The sequence below is a fragment of the Arvicola amphibius genome, chromosome 12, assembly GCF_903992535.2.
Source record: "Arvicola amphibius chromosome 12, mArvAmp1.2, whole genome shotgun sequence".
Taxonomy (NCBI): domain Eukaryota; kingdom Metazoa; phylum Chordata; class Mammalia; order Rodentia; family Cricetidae; genus Arvicola; species Arvicola amphibius.
In genome coordinates this window covers 164,224,244-164,241,845 of record NC_052058.2, presented here as the reverse complement: position 1 = coordinate 164,241,845, position 17,602 = coordinate 164,224,244, and the positions used below count along the sequence as shown (strand labels likewise).

Here is a 17,602-nt window from a genome sequence, read left to right as displayed (position 1 = left end):
GAAGAAAGTCAAGGCTCCTACACCCTGTGGCACAGGTCAAACCTGGGTTCTCACGCCCACTCCCAGTTGATCACAGCTCCTGCCCGGAGGGACAACTCGCTCCTCAACCTCGGTCTCTCTCTTAGGGGTGGTTTCAAAGATGACCTTCGGGGCTGCGCGGAGTTCAGTTTCTGGAGTGTGCCAAGTTCAAGCGGGCGACCTCAGGCCCGGCGCCGGGCGCAGCGGGCGCTGCCACCGGTGGCGCGGGGGTCGCCTGGAGCCCTGAGCTAGGACGCCGCGCGCGTGCGCAGTGGTCTCGGGCTCTGCTGACCGTTGTCCCCCTCCGCCGCTGCCCAGGGACGGCTCCCCCGCCGCCTCCCCCTACCTCCTCCCCCTCCCCGGCTCGGGTCACAGCTCCACAGCGCAGCCGGGGAGGGGAGGAGCCCTCCAGCGCAGAACCGGGGCTCTCGGCTCGGCCCGCCCAGAGGGGCGTGGGAAGGCGGGGCGGCGGACTTCGGACTCCAGCCCCCACGCTCGGCTTTCCCTGCCGCCCTCCGCTCTCCCCGGCCGTCAGGGAGCCATGTCTGCGCTGCTGGGGCTCCGGCCCGAGGTGCAGGACACCTGCACCTCGCTGGGGCTGATGCTCTTGGTCGTGCTGCTCATGGGGCTGGCCCGCGTGATCGCCCGGAGACAGCGGCACAGGCCCACGGCCCACGCCTTCGTCCTGGAGTTTCTAGCCACCTTCCAGCTCTGCTGCTGCACCCACGAGCTCCAACTGCTGAGCGAGCAGGAACCTGCGCACCCCACCTGGACGCTGACCCTCATCTACTTCTTTTCCTTGGTGCATGGCCTGACCCTGGTGGGCACAGCTAGCAACCCGTGCGGCGTGATGATGCAGATGATTCTGGGGGGTATGTCCCCGGAGTCGGGGGCCGTGAGGTTGTTGGCTCAGCTGGTTAGCGCCCTGTGCAGCAGGTACTGCGTAAGCGCCCTGTGGAGCCTGAGTCTGACCAAGTACCACTTCAACGAGAGGAGCTTAGCTTGCAAGAATCCCATCCACACGGACATGTCCAAAGCGATCATCACAGAGGCCATCTGCTCCTTCATTTTCCACAGCGCTCTACTGCACTTCCAGGAGGTCCGAGCCAAGCTTCGCATCCACCTGCTGGCTGCACTCATCACCTTTTTGGCCTATGCAGGTTTGTCCTTCCCACAAAACACTAGGCTAGGCGGTACCGAACCCCCATGACTGGAGGTTCCAAGTTCTTTACCCCTACTCCGATGTGATGGAATACTTGCACCCTTCCCCGGGCCCCTTATTATTATTCTGACCACCTTGCAGCAAGTGCCTAATGGTTGGCGCCAACATACAGATCGTCATTCAGTGCTGTTTTGAACACCCAGAGAAAGCAGACGATGGCGTTAGATTACTGCCAAGGGCTTAGATAGCCTACAAGGGGCTGTTTTAATGTCAGAAAGGTGGCTTATCAGTTACAGCTCTCATGCCAAGCTGGTATAGATTGCTTTTCACACCCTTACTGAGAAATGATCCCGGCTAAAGTTCCTTCCAGCTTGAAGTGCATGGTTGGTCAGGAGTTAAGAGTGGGGAGCAGAAGTCCCGTACTGCCTTTTCTACAGACACTTGCCATATTTCCTTTTGGAGAGTTACACGGGAATTTTTAAAGTAACCTAGCATGAAAGGTGTGTTTCAAAATTAAATTGTGCTCAAACATGCTCTTTATAAACAAATAATTCTCAGCTAGGTGTGGTGGCACACGCCTTTAATCCCAGCACTCGGTAGCCAGAGGCCAGAGGGTAATGGTAAATTCAAGGCCAGACGGTAGCAAATACTGAAATCCTGTCTACGGAAATCAAAACAAAAACCCAAAAAAGATCTCCAGAAGACCTGTTTACACATTTACCTTGACAAACCTCAGCTTTAATGATAAAATGTGCCTTAGTGGGTCATTTAAAAGAATGAAATATTTTACTAGGAGTTAGTGGAATTATAAAAATGTTTTGGAGGCATGAAAACACTGAAGGAGACATAGTAATAGTCTCATAGTCTCTCTTCTCCCCATTAAAGGTGAAGCCGTGGGAAATGGGGCGCAGGGGTAAAGAGCTCTTCCTAGCATTCGTCAGGTTCTGGGTTCAGTCCCCAGTGTGGCAAACAGATTCCTTTAAACTGAGGAAAGTATATACTTTAAGTGTGTGTTTGACTTCCTAGGGTAAGATGGAAGACTACACAATTTCCCCCTCTTTGAACCTAGTATTGTTTTTTAGCAGACACAATGAAAATCCATTGTGTGGGGGCACAGAAGAGGGCAGGTGCATATCTGAGGGCCAGTGCATAAGCTTCAGCTAAAGCAGGAACATTGCTATGCATGAGCGGTGTTAGCCACAGTCTTGTATTTGCCAATTAAAGCAGCAAAGAGCCGGGCAGCTGATTCATGCCCGTGATCCTAGTGCTGGAGAGGTAGAGGCAGGAGGGTTAAGGTAATCTTCTGCTACATGGTGGGTGTGAGGTCAGTCTCTAAAAACAAAAAATTTGAGATTTGTTTATAGTTATAAAAAAGAAAACCATTGCTGGGCGGTGGTGGCGCACGCCTTTAATCCCAGCACTCGGAAGGCAGAGGCAGGTGGATCTCTGTGAGTTCGAGGCCAGCCTGGTCTACAAGAGCTAGTTCCAGGACAGGCTCCAAAATTACAGAGAAACCCTGTCTCAAACAACAACAACAACAACAACAACAAAGAAAGCCATTCATGACCCCTGGATCTTTCTCATTCTACCTCACTCTCCCTGCCTCTGTTGACCGTTGTGGAGCTGTTCTTCCTGTATTTTTATGTTTTTAGTACCAAGTTATGATTCCATAAATAGTATATATACAATTAACTGTTCTGGGCTCAGAACGTAGTTCAAAGAAAGAATGCTGGCGTATGCACATGGCCCTGGTCTCACCCAAGGGGTAAAAATGGCATTCCCAAGAGAAGCAGAGTGGCACTTGAAGTCATTCAAGCCAGCGGAGGACTCTAGAATGCCGTTTGGAGGGCTCTGAAACTCTGCCGGTTTCCTGAATGTGACTACTCACCCGGGGGGGGGGGGGGGGTGAACCAGTCACCAGAGCGTCTCAACAATCTGTGTTCAGATCACCGAGGCGGTGTAAAAATACGCCCACCTGGCGCAGAGATCCGCCTCTCACTGCCCCGGGAAGGAGCTCGGCGGTGGCGCGGGTTAAAGTTCTCCCCAGGTGATCCCATTACGAAACCACGGTTGTGAGCGCCGCTCTGGAGTCCAGACCTGCCTTGGCCACCTCGGCAGCCGCTAGCTCCACGTGCCTGTCTAGATGAAAGCGTCGGCATCGCTAGCTGCAGGCCCATTGCACACCCGCTCACCGCTGCGCACAGTAGCTGGTGGCTGCGGCACTGGACGGGGCTTGAGACTCCAGGGCTAGAACCAAACGCACAGCTAGTTTATAAAGCTACATCAATTCAGTCTATTACAGATGTGTTTTTCCATTGTCTTCCTACCAATATAAGGGAGATAAGTCCCCCCACCCCAGGGTACCTGATACAGGCCAGATCGCTTTGCTAGAGATTTATGAGTCATCTTAATTCTTACAATCATCCATGGATGAGCACATCGTTATTATTCCAGAGTAAGACAAGTGACGGCCAGCGGCGAAATGACTTGCCTCGGGCTGCAGACCGTCCAGGCCCGAACCACGGCTCACCCGGCTGAGCGGCGGGGTAGCGCTCAGACCACTATCGCGCTTCCTCGGGAGTTACAGAGGCGCAGAGGGAATGAAGAGGGAATGAAGTTCTGACGTACGCCACGTGGACGAACGTGACGTGAAGCCGAAGAAGCCAGGCACAAAAGGGCTAGTACTGCGTGACTCTACTTCCAGAAAACACACAATACAGGCAAATTCCAAGAGTACAGAAGTAAATAGAGGCGACCAGAACAGGGGACGAGGAAAGAACGGGTGGGGGGGGGGGATGCATGATTGAGTAGGGGCGGGGTTTGTGTTTGAAGTAATGGAACGCTTTTTGGGAAGATTGGATCAGGGGTGTTGGTTGAGGCCTGTAACCCCAGTACCCGGGGAAGCTAAGGCTAGAGGATGATAAATTCAGGTAAGCCTGGGCTACACAGTGAGTTTGAGGCCAGCCTAGGCTACACGAGGTCCTATCATAAACAGGATGAAAAGGAAGGGTACTGGGAAAGCTTCGGGGGCCAGGCTACTTCGGGGAAAAGACGGCGCTATCAGCGGGCCAGACGGCTGCAAATACCAGGGACAGCAGACGGCAGGCTTTATGACGTTTGTGCATGTGAGAATTTAACATTTTTAATTATTAAACGATTCTGTTGCGAATGAATCCTTTAAACCCTGGGTTAAACAGGCTTCTAATTTTAAGGTCTTACAGAGACATGGCTTTGCTCCTATGCAGTGTGAAACTCCAGGAGGAGGGTGTGGAACAGGCCTGAGGTCCTTTTATCCAGCGTGGGTGGCCCCAGAGAAGCCACCTTGGAAACGGCCACACTTCGGCTTACTACCACTCGCCAGACGTGGTCACTGTTCTACAGAGAGTGGGCCTTGGACTAGCTGAACGTCTGGTGCGGATTTGCGCGCAGAGCTGCAGGCTCCTAGTGTTGTGTGTCCGTGGCTCAGTACCCCATTTTCATGGCTGGAGGCTCACACTTTCACGTGTGAGCAGAGAGAGGCCTCTTGTCATTACTGCGTACATACTGACTGGCTCTCGGCTTTCCTCACAAAAGAGAAAACGCTTTGTAGGTAAGCAGAGCCATCAACTGTCTTTTTTTAAAGATGGAGTCTTTTCTCGCTATGTTGTTACCCAGGCTGCTCTTAAACGCCCACTTAATTGACCCGCCCACCTCAGCTTCCATTCTCTGAAAACTTACATTTATTTGTAGGTGTACGTGTGTGTGTGTGTGTGTGTAACATGCTCTAGCCCCTATGTAGACGGCCGAGGACAACTCGATAGTCCCCTTCCACCACGTGGGTCCCTCGGGTTGTCCTCAGGTTGTCAAGCAAGTATCTTAAGGTTCGGAGCCATCTTGCTGGCCCCACCTGTGCTTCCTGAACAGCTGGGGTCCCAGGCATGCAACGCCAGGCCTGGAACTGCCGAGCTGTAAGCTACTGATGAAGGTAATGGAGAAATGCATTCACTTTCTGCGCATAATCAGGTATTTACAACGTTAAGCATGTACGTTGTCTTTATTGCTGTAGTTTCTCATGTGTAGAATTTTAAACTACACGCTGTCTATGACATAACGCCTGTGTCTCCCCCACACAATAAGCTATGAGGAGACTCAGACATGCTCTCCAGGTCTGTAGCTAGGACTCAGCAGATTATCACCGCACAAGCAAGCAGTCAGACTTTCTCACTTCTCCCCGCCCCTCCCTGGAGAAATTGTAGTATTTTTACTTGCTCCACCATCACTTCTTCTGGGTTTTTGGTATCCCTCCAGCCATGACTGCAGGTGAAATTATTTGTCCAACGAAAAAGAAACTAAGAGCTTAAATATATCTTCTTTTAAAACAGGAACAAAATAAAATAAATACAATCACCAATTTTCAAATGAAAATTAGTTTCCAGACAGGTGAGATAGCTCAGCGGGTAAAGACGCTTGCCACCAAGCCTTACAACCTGAGTTTGATTCCTGGGACCCATGTGGTGGGAGGAAAACCACTTTGAAAGTTGTCCTCTGACCACCACATAAATGCTGAGGTGCTCCGGTGCATCCCCTCACCAGATAAACCCAAACAAACCAAAAACTAGTTTAAACACAGGTCCAAATTTTTTCATGACACCGGTCTAATTTTGTTAAGAGGCCAGGTTGAGTTGGACTGTGTGCCCTTAGATATTTGTGTCCTCAGTTTCCCCATCTTTAAGATGGATACTAGTATCTCAGCGGGTATGAGGAATTGCATTTCAAACTCACAGCTTATTCCTGGCATAAAGCAAACAAGGAAATGTGGCTTTTGTTCTTATTTCTCTGCTCTGCCATTTCCATGGGTCTTCTGTATAGTGTGACCATTTTTGCAGGATTGCTAATCGAGCTCACATTTCCTTTAGCCAGCAGTGCGGCATGAAGACCGCCCAGCACAGCCACCAGAGCCTGAGGAGAAATTCCCTCCTAGCTAGAGTCCACCTGAGGCGGCGTAGGACCCCCCCACCCATCCCCAGGTGTGGGGTGCATACGTGAAGGACCCAGGTGTGGGGTGCATACGTGAAGGACCCAGGTGTTGGGGGTGCATACGTGAAGGACCCAGGTATGGGGTGCATACGTGAAGGACCCAGGTGTGGGGTGCATACATGAAGGACCCAGGTGTGGGGTGCATACGTGAAGAACCCAGGTGTGGGGGTGCATACGTAAAGGACCCAGGTATGGGGTGCATACGTGAAGAACCCAGGTGTGGGGGTGCATACGTAAAGGACCCAGGTATGGGGTGCATACGTGAAGGACCCAGATGTGGGGTGCATACGTGAAGGACCCAGGTGTGGGGTGCATACGTGAAGGACCCAGGTATGGGGTGCATACGTGAAGGACCCAGGTGTGGGAGTGCATACATGAAGGACCTAGGTGTGGGGTGCATACGTGAAGGACCTAGTGTGGGGGTGCATACATGAAGGACCCAGGTGTGGGGTGCATACGTGAAGGACCCAGATGTGGGGTGCATACGTGAAGGACCCAGGTGTGGGGTGCATACGTGAAGGACCCAGGTGTGGGGTGCATATGTGAAGGACCCAGGTGTGGGGGTGCATACGTGAAGGACCCAGGTGATGCTGATGTTGAGTAGATGTTTTCATTTTGGGGCGAGATCACTCGTGCAGCTGCTTCTGTTTTGGCAGTGGTGGGATCAAAAGCCATGAAGGCTTGCTCACATCCGGCCACGGGTGCTTGTCATCTAGGGCACCTTGGTCTCCTCCACGGAGCCTCTCGTCCTCCAGCAGCCTAGACCACTAACAGGTGCAGAGCACTGTTGCAAGAAAGCAAAGAAGTGTGGGTTCAGACAACTCAGAATTCTGCATCCACAACTCGGCATGGCCTCTGCTGCACTTTGTCAGTTCAAATCACAGAGCCGACCCCTGTCTGAGGGACACCATGGTCCTAGTCGCAGTTCCCACAGGACAGGGAAGGGACAGAGCTTCAGTTTCAAGACTAAGAGATTTCATGATGTAGGACCTAACAGTCTTCATATGCCATGGCCTGCAGTACTGAAGCAAACAAGTTGTCGGGTCAACGGCTCGGGGCATTTCTAATGACAAAGATCTGGGCGTCTTTACATTTCTGCCCATGGCGTTTAGTGCAAAGGGACCCAGTTTACTCTTTGTTTCTGTGGAAACGGTAAAGAGCAGCTGCCAATCAAACAATTCTCTTGAACGCTAAGGGTCTGACGTTCCAGGGTGGCTGTTGGAGAATGGTTCTGGTGTCCTCAGATGACACCGTTTATAGCTGCTGAGGCATGCTATAAACTTTGTGCAGCCAGACTGGTTGGTGAAGTTAGTCAGTAGCTTCCTCTTTCCTGGGAAATCTCAGTAGTGAGTCCCAGGAAAGGCTCCCAGTTCCCAGCCCCACTTCACCCCATTCCATCAAGATAGTTAACATGCTACAGAGGTTAACATGCTACAGAGGTTAACATGCTACAGAGATTAACATGCTACAGAGGTTAACACGCTACAGAGGCCGATGTCTGTGTCACAGTCCATGTGTGTGAAGAAGTGTCCACTTGGAAGGACAGAGATGTCACTGTCGTGGGGCATGCCACGGGCACTAGCAAATACACCACTACGGCTCTGCCAAGCAGTGTTGGTCAGTCATCCAGCCTTCCTTCCCTTGTTGGCTATGACTACATCAGTAGGCCGTTGTGGCCAGGCTGGCTGCCACCACATCCAGGATCCATCTGTCTCCACCCCCAGTGCTGCTGTCAGGAGCACATGAAGCACCTACCTGTCCGGGGACTCGAACTCGGGTCTCCCTTCATACTCCCGCAGCAAGCAGTCTTAATCCTTGTAACTGCTTTCTGTCCTTGAGTTCTGCTGTTCAGTCACCTAAGGACTCTGCTGATGGGAAAACACGGATCCACTAGGAATGCTTTGGTCTATTTTACTTTCCGTTTCCTCCATACACGGGCACGCGTGTGCTCAGCGTGTGCTCAGGAGGGGCTGCGCCATTTCCTCCATACACAGGCACGCGTGGGCTCAGTGTGTGCTCAGGAGGGGCTGCGCCGTTTCCTCCATACACAGGCACGCGTGTGCTCAGCGTGTGCTCAGGAGGGGCTGCGCCATTTCCTCCATACACAGGCACGCGTGGGCTCAGCGTGTGCTCAGGAGGGGCTGCGCTGTTTCTCCATACACAAGCACGCATGTGCTTAGCGTGTGCTGTTTCTCCCTAACCACAGTCCCCTCTCCCCGGTCACTCTCACAGGAGGGAGCCTCACCGGAGCGCTGTTTAACCCGGCTCTGGCGCTGTCTCTGCACTTCCCCTGCTTTGATGAATCCTTCTACCAGTTCTTTGTAGTATACTGGATTGCTCCTTCTCTAGGTAAGCATTTATTTTATTTATTTATTTTATTTATTATAGGTTAGAATATTTAAAAGATTAATTATGTGTGTGGGTGTTTTGCATGCATGCGTGTGCACTGTTTGTGTGCCTAGTGCCCTTGGATCCCCTGGAACTGGAGTTAGCGGATGGGTGTGAGCTGCCATGTGGGTGCTGGGAATTTTTGTTTTTTGTTTTTTTGAGACAAGGCTTCTCTGTAGCTTTGGAGCCTGTCCTGGAACTAGCTCTTGTAGACCAGGCTGGACTCGAACTCAAACCACCACCTGGCTAAACCAATTGCTTTGAAGAGCAAACAGTGCTCTTAACTGCCAAGCCTTCTTTCCAACCTCCAAGGTTAAATATTTTAAAATATAGTATCTCAAAATATGACAATATATGAGCCAGGAATGGTGATACATGCCTTTAATCCCAGCACTCAGGAGGCAGAGGCAGGAGGATCTCTTTAAGTTAGAAAGTTTGAAGCTAGCCTGGTCTACAAAAGCAAGTTCCAGGTCAGGGATGTTACACAGAGAAAACAAAACAAAACCACACAAGAATGTTATACTATCAATTTCTAAAGCCAGAGAAGAGACAAAAAGAAAAAACTTACCGTGCTAGAAAAGCATTTTTATTTCATGCCATGGAAGCTGCGTGTGCAGGGGCATCCACCCATGTATATGTGGAGACTAGAGGGTGATTTCTGGGTCCATGAGACTATTTTTATGATAAGGTTTTTCACTGAACCCGGAGCTCTCCCGTTCTAGCTAGACCAGCTGGTCAGCGACTCAGTGTCTATCCATCTCTGTCCCCACCTCCAAGGCTGGGCTTACAAGGCACATGCTGCCACACCCAACTTTTATGCAGGCACCCGGGATCCAAATTCAGGTCCTCATGATCACACAACCAGCACTTACCCACCGAGCCAATGCCCCAGCTCCTAATGCTGTGTTTGGACAGACGGCTGCAGATATGGTTTAGAAGGGGACAATGAAGGGTCGTTCCTTCCATTCAAAAATAATCCTTCAGCCTGAAATTCTAGTGACTGCTGAGGCAGGAGGATTACAAGCATAAGGCCTGCTTGGGCTACAAAGCAAGTTCAAGTCCAGCCTGGACAATTTACTGAGACAATGCACTGTGAAGACCAGGACGAGGCGACAGTGGCCGAGACCGTGCCCGGCATGCCCAGGTCCTTGGGTTCTAATTGAGGCCATAACAACTTTTTAATAGCCAAAGAAGTGGTTCTGTTGGTAGAGTGTTTGCCTGGCCCTGGGCTCAGCCCCAGTGCTGCATAAAAGCTGGGTATGGTGGTCACGCCTGTAGCTGGGTATGGTGGTCACGCCTGTAGCTGGGTATGGTGGTCACGCCTGTAGCTGGGTATGGTGGTCACGCCTGTAGCTGGGTATGGTGGTCACGTCTGGAGTCTCAGCACCCAGGAGGTGGAAGCAGGAGTTCAAGGTCACTCTCAATCACAGAGAGAGTCTGAGACCAGCCTGCACCACACAAAACTTATCTCAAAATAATAAAATCAGCAGGGCGGTGGTGGCGCACGCCTTTAATCCCAGCACTCGGGAGGCAGAGGCAGGCGGATCTCTGTGAGTTCGAGACCAGCCTGGTCTACAAGAGCTAGCTCCAGGACAGGCTCTAAAAGCTGCAGAGAAACCCTGTCTCGAAAAACCAAAAATAATAATAATAATAATAATAAAAATAATAAAATCAATCTTTTTTTTGCGCTAAATATTTCTTTTCCCCAAATTTGTGAGTTCCAAAGCAAATGTCATTTAATCATTTAGGTTGCTTTCCATATTTGTCAAAAAGCGTCCTGTATGACAACAATGTCGTCCACTTAGCCTCGCAATGACTCCTAAGTCCCATCCGTGTTCCTGCAGTGTAGATCAGGATGGGGACGTGGCCCACGAAGTGCATGGTTAGCATGCTCGAGGCTCTATGTATAGTATCAGAAAAACAAAAATTCTTTTAAAAAGGGATCAAGGAATGTAACTATAAAGATTATAAATTGCCAGTGTTTATGTTACCAGCATTTCTTCCTTTTACTTAGTCATCAGCTAAATAAAATAGGCAAAACACCTATACAATAAAAGTAATTTATACAAATTTAAAAAAGATTGAAGATTTGAGGTTGGAGGTACCACTCAGTGTTCACAGCTTGTCTAGTGTATGCAAAGCCTGGATTTAAGACACAACATTGCAAAAATAACAAACACAAAAATGAAGCATTACTAATATGCAAATAATTGTTTTAAACTATATTTAAAGAGTGAAGCACTGGTTTTAGGTATTTGCTTGGGACAGATCTGTAAAGCCCGCTATGGTGGGACCCATGAAGCAAGAATGAGAGCCAGACACTCTGGGTGAATATCCCAAGGGAGCTATCCAGGTATTTCCTCCCTTGGAGCCCACCTACTCCCCAGAGATTTTCCTTTTCTTTAATCTATGTTTGCTCGACTTTAAAACAACAAAAACACCAAAATGCTGTGAGCTCCTGCCTCCCGAGCACCTTTGAGGCGTGGAGAAAACTCGGCCACTTGGCAGAGGAACAAAGGACTTAAGCGCAGGGTTTCTTGCCGGGCCTGGAGTGAAGCGGAAGTAGAGCTTCTACCACGGCTTCGGTGTCGTAATCCCCGGTGCGCACCATTGTTGCCGGACAGAGAAGTGGGAGCACAATCTTAACTTGTTCCCACACAGCCATGACCGCCTTCCCTACAGACTTTGGGTTTTGTCTTCCAGGTGTGCTGCTGATGATCCTGACGTTCAGCTTTTTCCTTCCGTGGCTGCACAACAACCAAACGACGAACAAAAGGGAGTAACGACTCCCAAAGACTCAAACTCAGTCACCGACAGTCAGGGGGTCTGACCCACGGGGCCCTCTCAAACTCTGGCCACACTGGACTCGCTGCTGTCTCGACGTCCTTTGTGGATGGCGTCTTAATGTTTTCACGACCTGCACTTAACGTTACTGTGAACATGAGGTAGCCTGTCTTCCCCAGCTAAGACCTGTTCTTCTGAGCGATGTATTAAATGCTGCTAGAAAAGGCTCATTCATTAATCCTCTATAAATCCCTGGTGATTACTCACTGTGATAAAAAACCAAGTGAATATAAAGTCCAGTCGGGGAGGACCACTGGCTGTGCAGGACCAGAGAAATTCTGTCTTGTCCTTGAATGACCTGGGCTCTAAGCTCAAGTCACACTCGGGGAGCTAGAGGAGGCGCTTTTCGGCCACATCTCAGCGACAGCATCAGTGATGGCGTCTCTTAATAGAAGAGTGGTCTGACACGGGGTCTCACTCGTGGCCTGGCTGGCCTGAAGCTTCCTGTCTGGACCAGGCTGGCCTCAAACATGCAGTGATCCTTTCGCCTCTGCCTCCCAAAGGGGATTACAGGGGTGTGTCGTCACAACCAGGGTTTGTTTAATTTTTGTTTGGGGGTATGGGCTCACGTGATGTAGCCCAGGTTGGCCTTGAACTCACTTTCCCCTTGAGTGCTGGGATTATAGATTTATACTACTGCAACTGCCTCAGGTTTCCTAGCTTTTAAATATATTCTAAGCCTGAAACGATTTCTCTTAAGTAGACAGTTTCAGCCAATTGTCTTAATAGAATGTGGTAAAACACCCCACGGCGAGGATTTGATCTCCACTTCTCAGTTGCACTTGGCAGCTCTCTGGAGATGCAGGTGGGTTCCTGCTCTGTGGCTTTGTTTCTATAATGACGCACTGGCAAGCTCAAATGACATTCCAACGACAAACCGTGGGAATGAGTTGCTCACCTCAGTTTACACGCTCAGAGGCTAAGCCTAGAGGTGTGCTTTGTGCCCCCACCCTACGGCGAGGCAAATGTAACTCTACACGAACTTCTCAGCAACAAAAACTCCTTCCAGCCCACAGTGACTGGAGGAAAAGGTTCTCAATATTAAATTCTTTTTATGAAATTTAGAAACTCAGTATTTTCTCTTTCTTCTGTGTGTGTATGTGCATATGAATCATGTATGTGTATGCACATGTATGTGCAGGTACCCAAGGACGCCAGAAGAGGATCTCCTGGAGCTGGAATTACAGGTGTGGTTGTCAGGCATTGAACTCAGGACCTCTGGAAGAACAACCAGTGCTCTTAACCTGAGCCATCTCTCCAGCCCCAGCCAGTGCTCTTAACTGATGAGCCATTTCTTTAGGCCTTTAGCGTTTCTTCATTGAAAGCCTTATTATGAAGTCCAAAATTTTATTTAAAATTTTATCTCATGTAAAATGTGTCAGTACATGCTGTGGCACGTGTTCGGAGAGCAGAGCCCGCCTTCACGATCTCCATGGATCTCCACTTCCATGTACTTCGGCTTCCTTCCACCTTCCCTGAGGTCCTGGTGATGGAACCCAGGTCGCGAGGTCTGGGCTGTGAAGCCTTCACCCCGCCGGGCCATCTCGCTGGCCTTGAAATTGAATTACAAAGATTCCAGGCCATACAAGCTACCCACATTCCTCGACCACACTACAGGTTTTATGGTGTGTGTGTGTGTGTGTGTGTGTGACCTGCTTGAGCAATAATGAGCATTCAGCTGGTAAGTTGCCAGATAACAGCACTGTGTGGTGGTGAGCCTCCAGACAGTGGCTGGGGCTGTGTTACTAAGTCCAACACGGAAGCCAGTCAGGTTGATAAGATAATACGCTTCATCATACACCAGTATGTATCATAATAGTGCTTTAAATGAGAGGTTTCAAAATCATGACAGATAACTACACGCATTTGCTCTCAAAGTCCTTCTCCAGGGACAGACACACTGCCTCCAGAAGTGTGCACCCCCTAAACCTGCCTCCAAGTAAAATCCTTTAGAGAAAGTATCTTGACAAGGACTCAAGGGGACAACACGATCGATAACTGCGTAGCGTCGAGGTAGCCGATGGCCTGCTTTCACTGAAGGAGCCATGAGGGCACTTTCACATATATTTTTACAGAAAAACTCATAGTTCTGGCTTCTCTTCCAATTTGAGGCCTGCATGCCATCCTGGCAACACTACCAAACAATGACTGTTCCCCTTAACACCACCTTGCCTTTAAAACTGACGCTGAGTTTCCTTTAGTTTCACTAACATGCATGCTCCATGGCTTGACAGGGAAGGGGCTGCTACTCTGCAAACACTCAACCTCTGAACTGAATACCGAGTCTGCTGTTTGTCCTCTGGGTGCCACTTCCTGCCCACTGGGCCTCGAGGTGGAACTTCCTGTCCTGATGGCTGCTTGAGTTGATAGTGTTTTTATTCTGGGAAAGGTTTATGAGGTGTGGCTTCTGGGGAAGTGTGTCACTGGGGGTGGGCTTTGAGAGTCATAACCTAGCCCTGCTTCTGTGCTGTCATGTATTTGTGGCTGGAGATGTGCTCCCTCAGCTTCTTGCTCCTGCACCACGTCTGCCGTTTGTCACGCTGGACTCTCATCCCCCTGAAACCATTAAGCCAAAATAAACAACTCTTTCCTTCATGAAGAAAAAAGTTTACGTTGTGTCTTTGTGAATATATGGCATGTGTGTGCAGAAACCTGTGGAGCCAGAAGGAGCTGTCGGATCCCCTGGAGCTAGAGGTCCAGGTAGTTCTGAGCTCATTCCTGCCTCTTAGTGGAACGTTACTCTGTCTCGGTAACCGAAACCCACAGAGGGATCCTCCCAACGTCTTGGCCTCTGAGCTCCTTGGCTGTCTCTTCTTTTGATAGTGTGCCCTTTGCTGGACCTGAGTTCCACTTTAGCTACAAGCTTGGTATTGTCAGTAAACAAAATCTAAGAGCTCAAATTCTCCTAACTTCCAGTTCTAACCCCTCTTCGCTCCCTCACTCCGGTGCCTCATGGGCAATCCTGTCAGCACAGGAGTCACTGCAGCCACTCCCGGTTCCCTAGCTTCCTCCATGGATCTGGTTTCTTTTCACTTTCTTGTCCATTTTTTCCACTAACTTTTTTTTGTGGGGGGACTGAGTGATGCTGAGGACGAACCCAGGCTGTGCGCAAGCCGGGAGAGTGCTCTGGCGCTAAGCCATACCCTCAGCTCTCGGACAGCGCCTTTCTTGCTGGAGCCGGCTACATCTGGGTTGATTTACCACTACAATCTTGTTAGTTTTATGAAAATGGCTGCAGTCTCCTGTCGAGCAGCTTAGCTCTGGGCACCACGGTGTACTTAGACCGTTTATTCGGAAGGATTATTCGTCTTAATTCACTGCTCCTGTCCAATGACCCACACAAGCACTGCCCTCTGCTCACCTGGCATTCTGGAAACCAGACACTAGTGCATTACAGCTGTTAACAGAGCAAAGGCAGGGACCAGCAGGAGCTATTTAAAAAACCACAGACTCCAGGATACTTAACTGCTTAGTGGGATTTTGTATTTCAAGTTTCAAGATGTGTTCTAATCACTGGTGGGTTACAAGTTAGCGTCTCTCCTGGAAGTCAGTATTAGGGCTGGAATGCAGCTTGGCTGGAAGTGTCCACCTAACACGCAAGGGCCCTGAGTTGGACCCCTAGAACCACATTAAGATTTGGCCGTACGAGGTAGAGGCGGGAGGATGAAAAGTTCCAGATCATCCTAAGCTATGTGGCAAACTGGAGCCCACTCTGGGCACCACAAACTCCTGTATCAAAGTAAATAAGTGAAGTCAGCACTAATCTTGCCAATAGTGAACAGCTACTGTATTACGTTCTAGGTAATACAGCAATGATTAATAATCTCTAAAACAACCTTACACATTCCAAGCAGTACCAGTCACCCTATTTATACTTTTATTTAGCCACCTTATCCCTACTTCTCTTTAAAAGATGGGGTCTGATTACACTGTCCAGACTAGCCTCAAACTCCTGATCCTCCTGTCTTTACCTTCCAAGTGCTGGGGTTACATGCATATACCACCATACCTAGCCTGACTTCTCATTTGAAATTATGAAATCCAACTAGACACTAAGTAATGTGTATGGTTTTACCTATATGTATGTTTGTGCACCAAGTGTATGCAGTACTTCTGAAGGCCTCAAGAGGGTGCTGGATGCCCTGGAAGAGCAGCTAGTGCGATGGGTAAGACGTGTTTCTGAACGCACATTTTTGTTTTAATGACAGACTTGAAAACAGAACTGCTAGCCCTACTTTTTTGAGACATTTCAATGAGTCAGACTTGGAATGAGAGAAGAGTGTCTACAAGATCATGTAAGCAGGATAATTTGGGTACAAAAAAATTAAGCTCAAAAATGAAAAAATAAAGCTAAAATAGAATCGGTAAATGTTTGCTCATAATTACAAATTTATTTTTCTTTCATTTCTGAAACAGGGTCTCAATATGTAGCCCCAACCTGGGACTATATAAACAAGGCTGGCCTTGAACTCACAGAGATCCACCTGCCTCTGCCTCCTGAGGCAGACTGAGTTATTCTTAAGTAGTCTGAGCTGACTGTTTCCCTCAAGGTTACGGACATAACTGTCTAGCCTCAGAGAATGACACACCAGCCTTTGAAAGCATCATCCCTCCTTTGCAGGTGACAGAGTAGAGCGGACGCCTCATCCCCTGAAGTAGCAGGCCAACCACAGTACCTCTCGCAGAATCTCCTGAGACTTTCCAATGCTGTGACCCTTTCATACAGTTCCTTCATCATGCTGGCTTATTCTTTCTTCTTGCTACTTCATAACTAATTTTGCTACTTATGAATCACAATGTAATTATCTGGATATCCTAGAAATGTGCTCATTCTTCTGGATATCCTAGACTTTCTCATGGTTGATTGTAGAAGTCTCCTTGAGTATCTTTCAAATGAAGTGGTTCACTCAACATGTGGGTGGCATCCCCTTTTAGGGGTTAAGTGACCCTTTCACAGGGTCACCTAAGACCATCAGAAAACAGATATTGCCAGACAGTGGTGGTGCACACCTTTAATCCCAGCACTTGGGAGGCAGAGGCAGGCGGATCTCTTGAGTTTGAGGCCAGCCTGGTCTACAAAGCAAGTTCCAGGACAGGCTCCAAAGCTACAGAGAAACCCTGTCCAAATAAACATGGAAAATACAGAGTCTGGATTATGTATATTATTCCGTTTTCTTTGAATTTTTTGACTGTAGAGAGATATTTGATTCTGGAGGCTGCTAAGCTAAACCAACATAAAGGTATCTTGACCTCAAAATTTGGGTATAAGGATATGTTGCTTTGGGAAAGAGGTTCTGCTTGTTTCCAGAGAAAACCTGTGGATTCCTTCCGGACTACTGTGGTTTGATGGAACAAGACTCACCCACACCCCCCAAAAGGTCTCCGTGAACCCTAAAAATACTTCACCCGACAAACACCAGGATGTTTGGAAAAAACAACACCCAAATTCCAAAACTGTTTATAGATGTTTGCTTTCATTTAAAGGGGAATATGATATAGTGATGAATACTTTGTACTGGTGTGGATCTTGGTCTGATACAAACTTACGGTCGATTTTGTTACACTGTGTATGTATTTCTGCTCTTGTTTAAGGTATGTTTATACAGCTCATTTAAAAATGTAATGCATAATTAAAATGTACAGACCAATAGTCATCTATAATAATCACACTTGTAGACATGTTAGTTAGGTTTATATATTTCAGTTAGATAATCTTCAACACTTCAAAGACCTACAAAATATGACATTTAAAACGTTTTAGAACTTAAGACTTTTCTCCACAGTGAGACATGCCTGCTCCTGGCAGCATTAATTACTTTGGAGAGGTTGATGGGCAATGAAGAAACTCATTATGGAATATGCCTTCAATGTGACAAGGCTAGCCATTTGGGCAAGAAACTGCTCTTGTCTGGACTACTTAATGAAACAGACACGCAGGACCCACAGAGAAATGACTGATGAATTTGCCTAGAGAAGGTGAGACAGTCCTTCAGGGTTCCTGCCTCACCAAAGAAACTGCCAAAAAGTCTGCTGGATACCATGCATGGGCCTGTAGGCTGAGGATGGATGCCCCAACGTTACATAAGAACTTTGGGTGCCTGTCAATTCTAGAGTTTTGGAAATTGCTTACAATATGCTTCCTGTTTACTTAGATAATGTTATATCCTTCTGGGG

At 48.7% G+C, this 17,602-nt stretch overlaps 1 protein-coding gene across 1 annotated transcript; it reads left to right on the top strand.

Annotated features, from left to right (window-relative positions):
- Positions 1-492: 492 nt before the first annotated feature.
- Aqp11 (aquaporin 11) lies at positions 493-12,496 on the top strand. The gene is made up of 3 exons (XM_038314038.1): positions 493-1,178; positions 8,429-8,545; positions 11,288-12,496. The coding sequence occupies exons 1-3, from the start codon at positions 560-562 to the stop codon at positions 11,365-11,367; spliced, it is 816 nt and encodes a 271-aa protein (XP_038169966.1). The 5' UTR covers positions 493-559; the 3' UTR covers positions 11,368-12,496.
- The last annotated feature ends 5,106 nt before the right edge of the window (positions 12,497-17,602 follow it).

What these genes read in the sequence shown, in the direction of transcription:
- Aqp11 (XM_038314038.1), top strand. Translation starts at nt 560, where the DNA reads ATGTCTGCGCTGCTGGGGCTCCGGCCCGAGGTGCAGGACACCTGCACC. An exon ending in CACCTTTTTGGCCTATGCAG is followed by an intron (nt 1,179 to 8,428) that starts GTTTGTCCTTCC and finishes TCACTCTCACAG; the next exon opens with GAGGGAGCCTCACCGGAGCG. An exon ending in CTGGATTGCTCCTTCTCTAG is followed by an intron (nt 8,546 to 11,287) that starts GTAAGCATTTAT and finishes TTTGTCTTCCAG; the next exon opens with GTGTGCTGCTGATGATCCTG.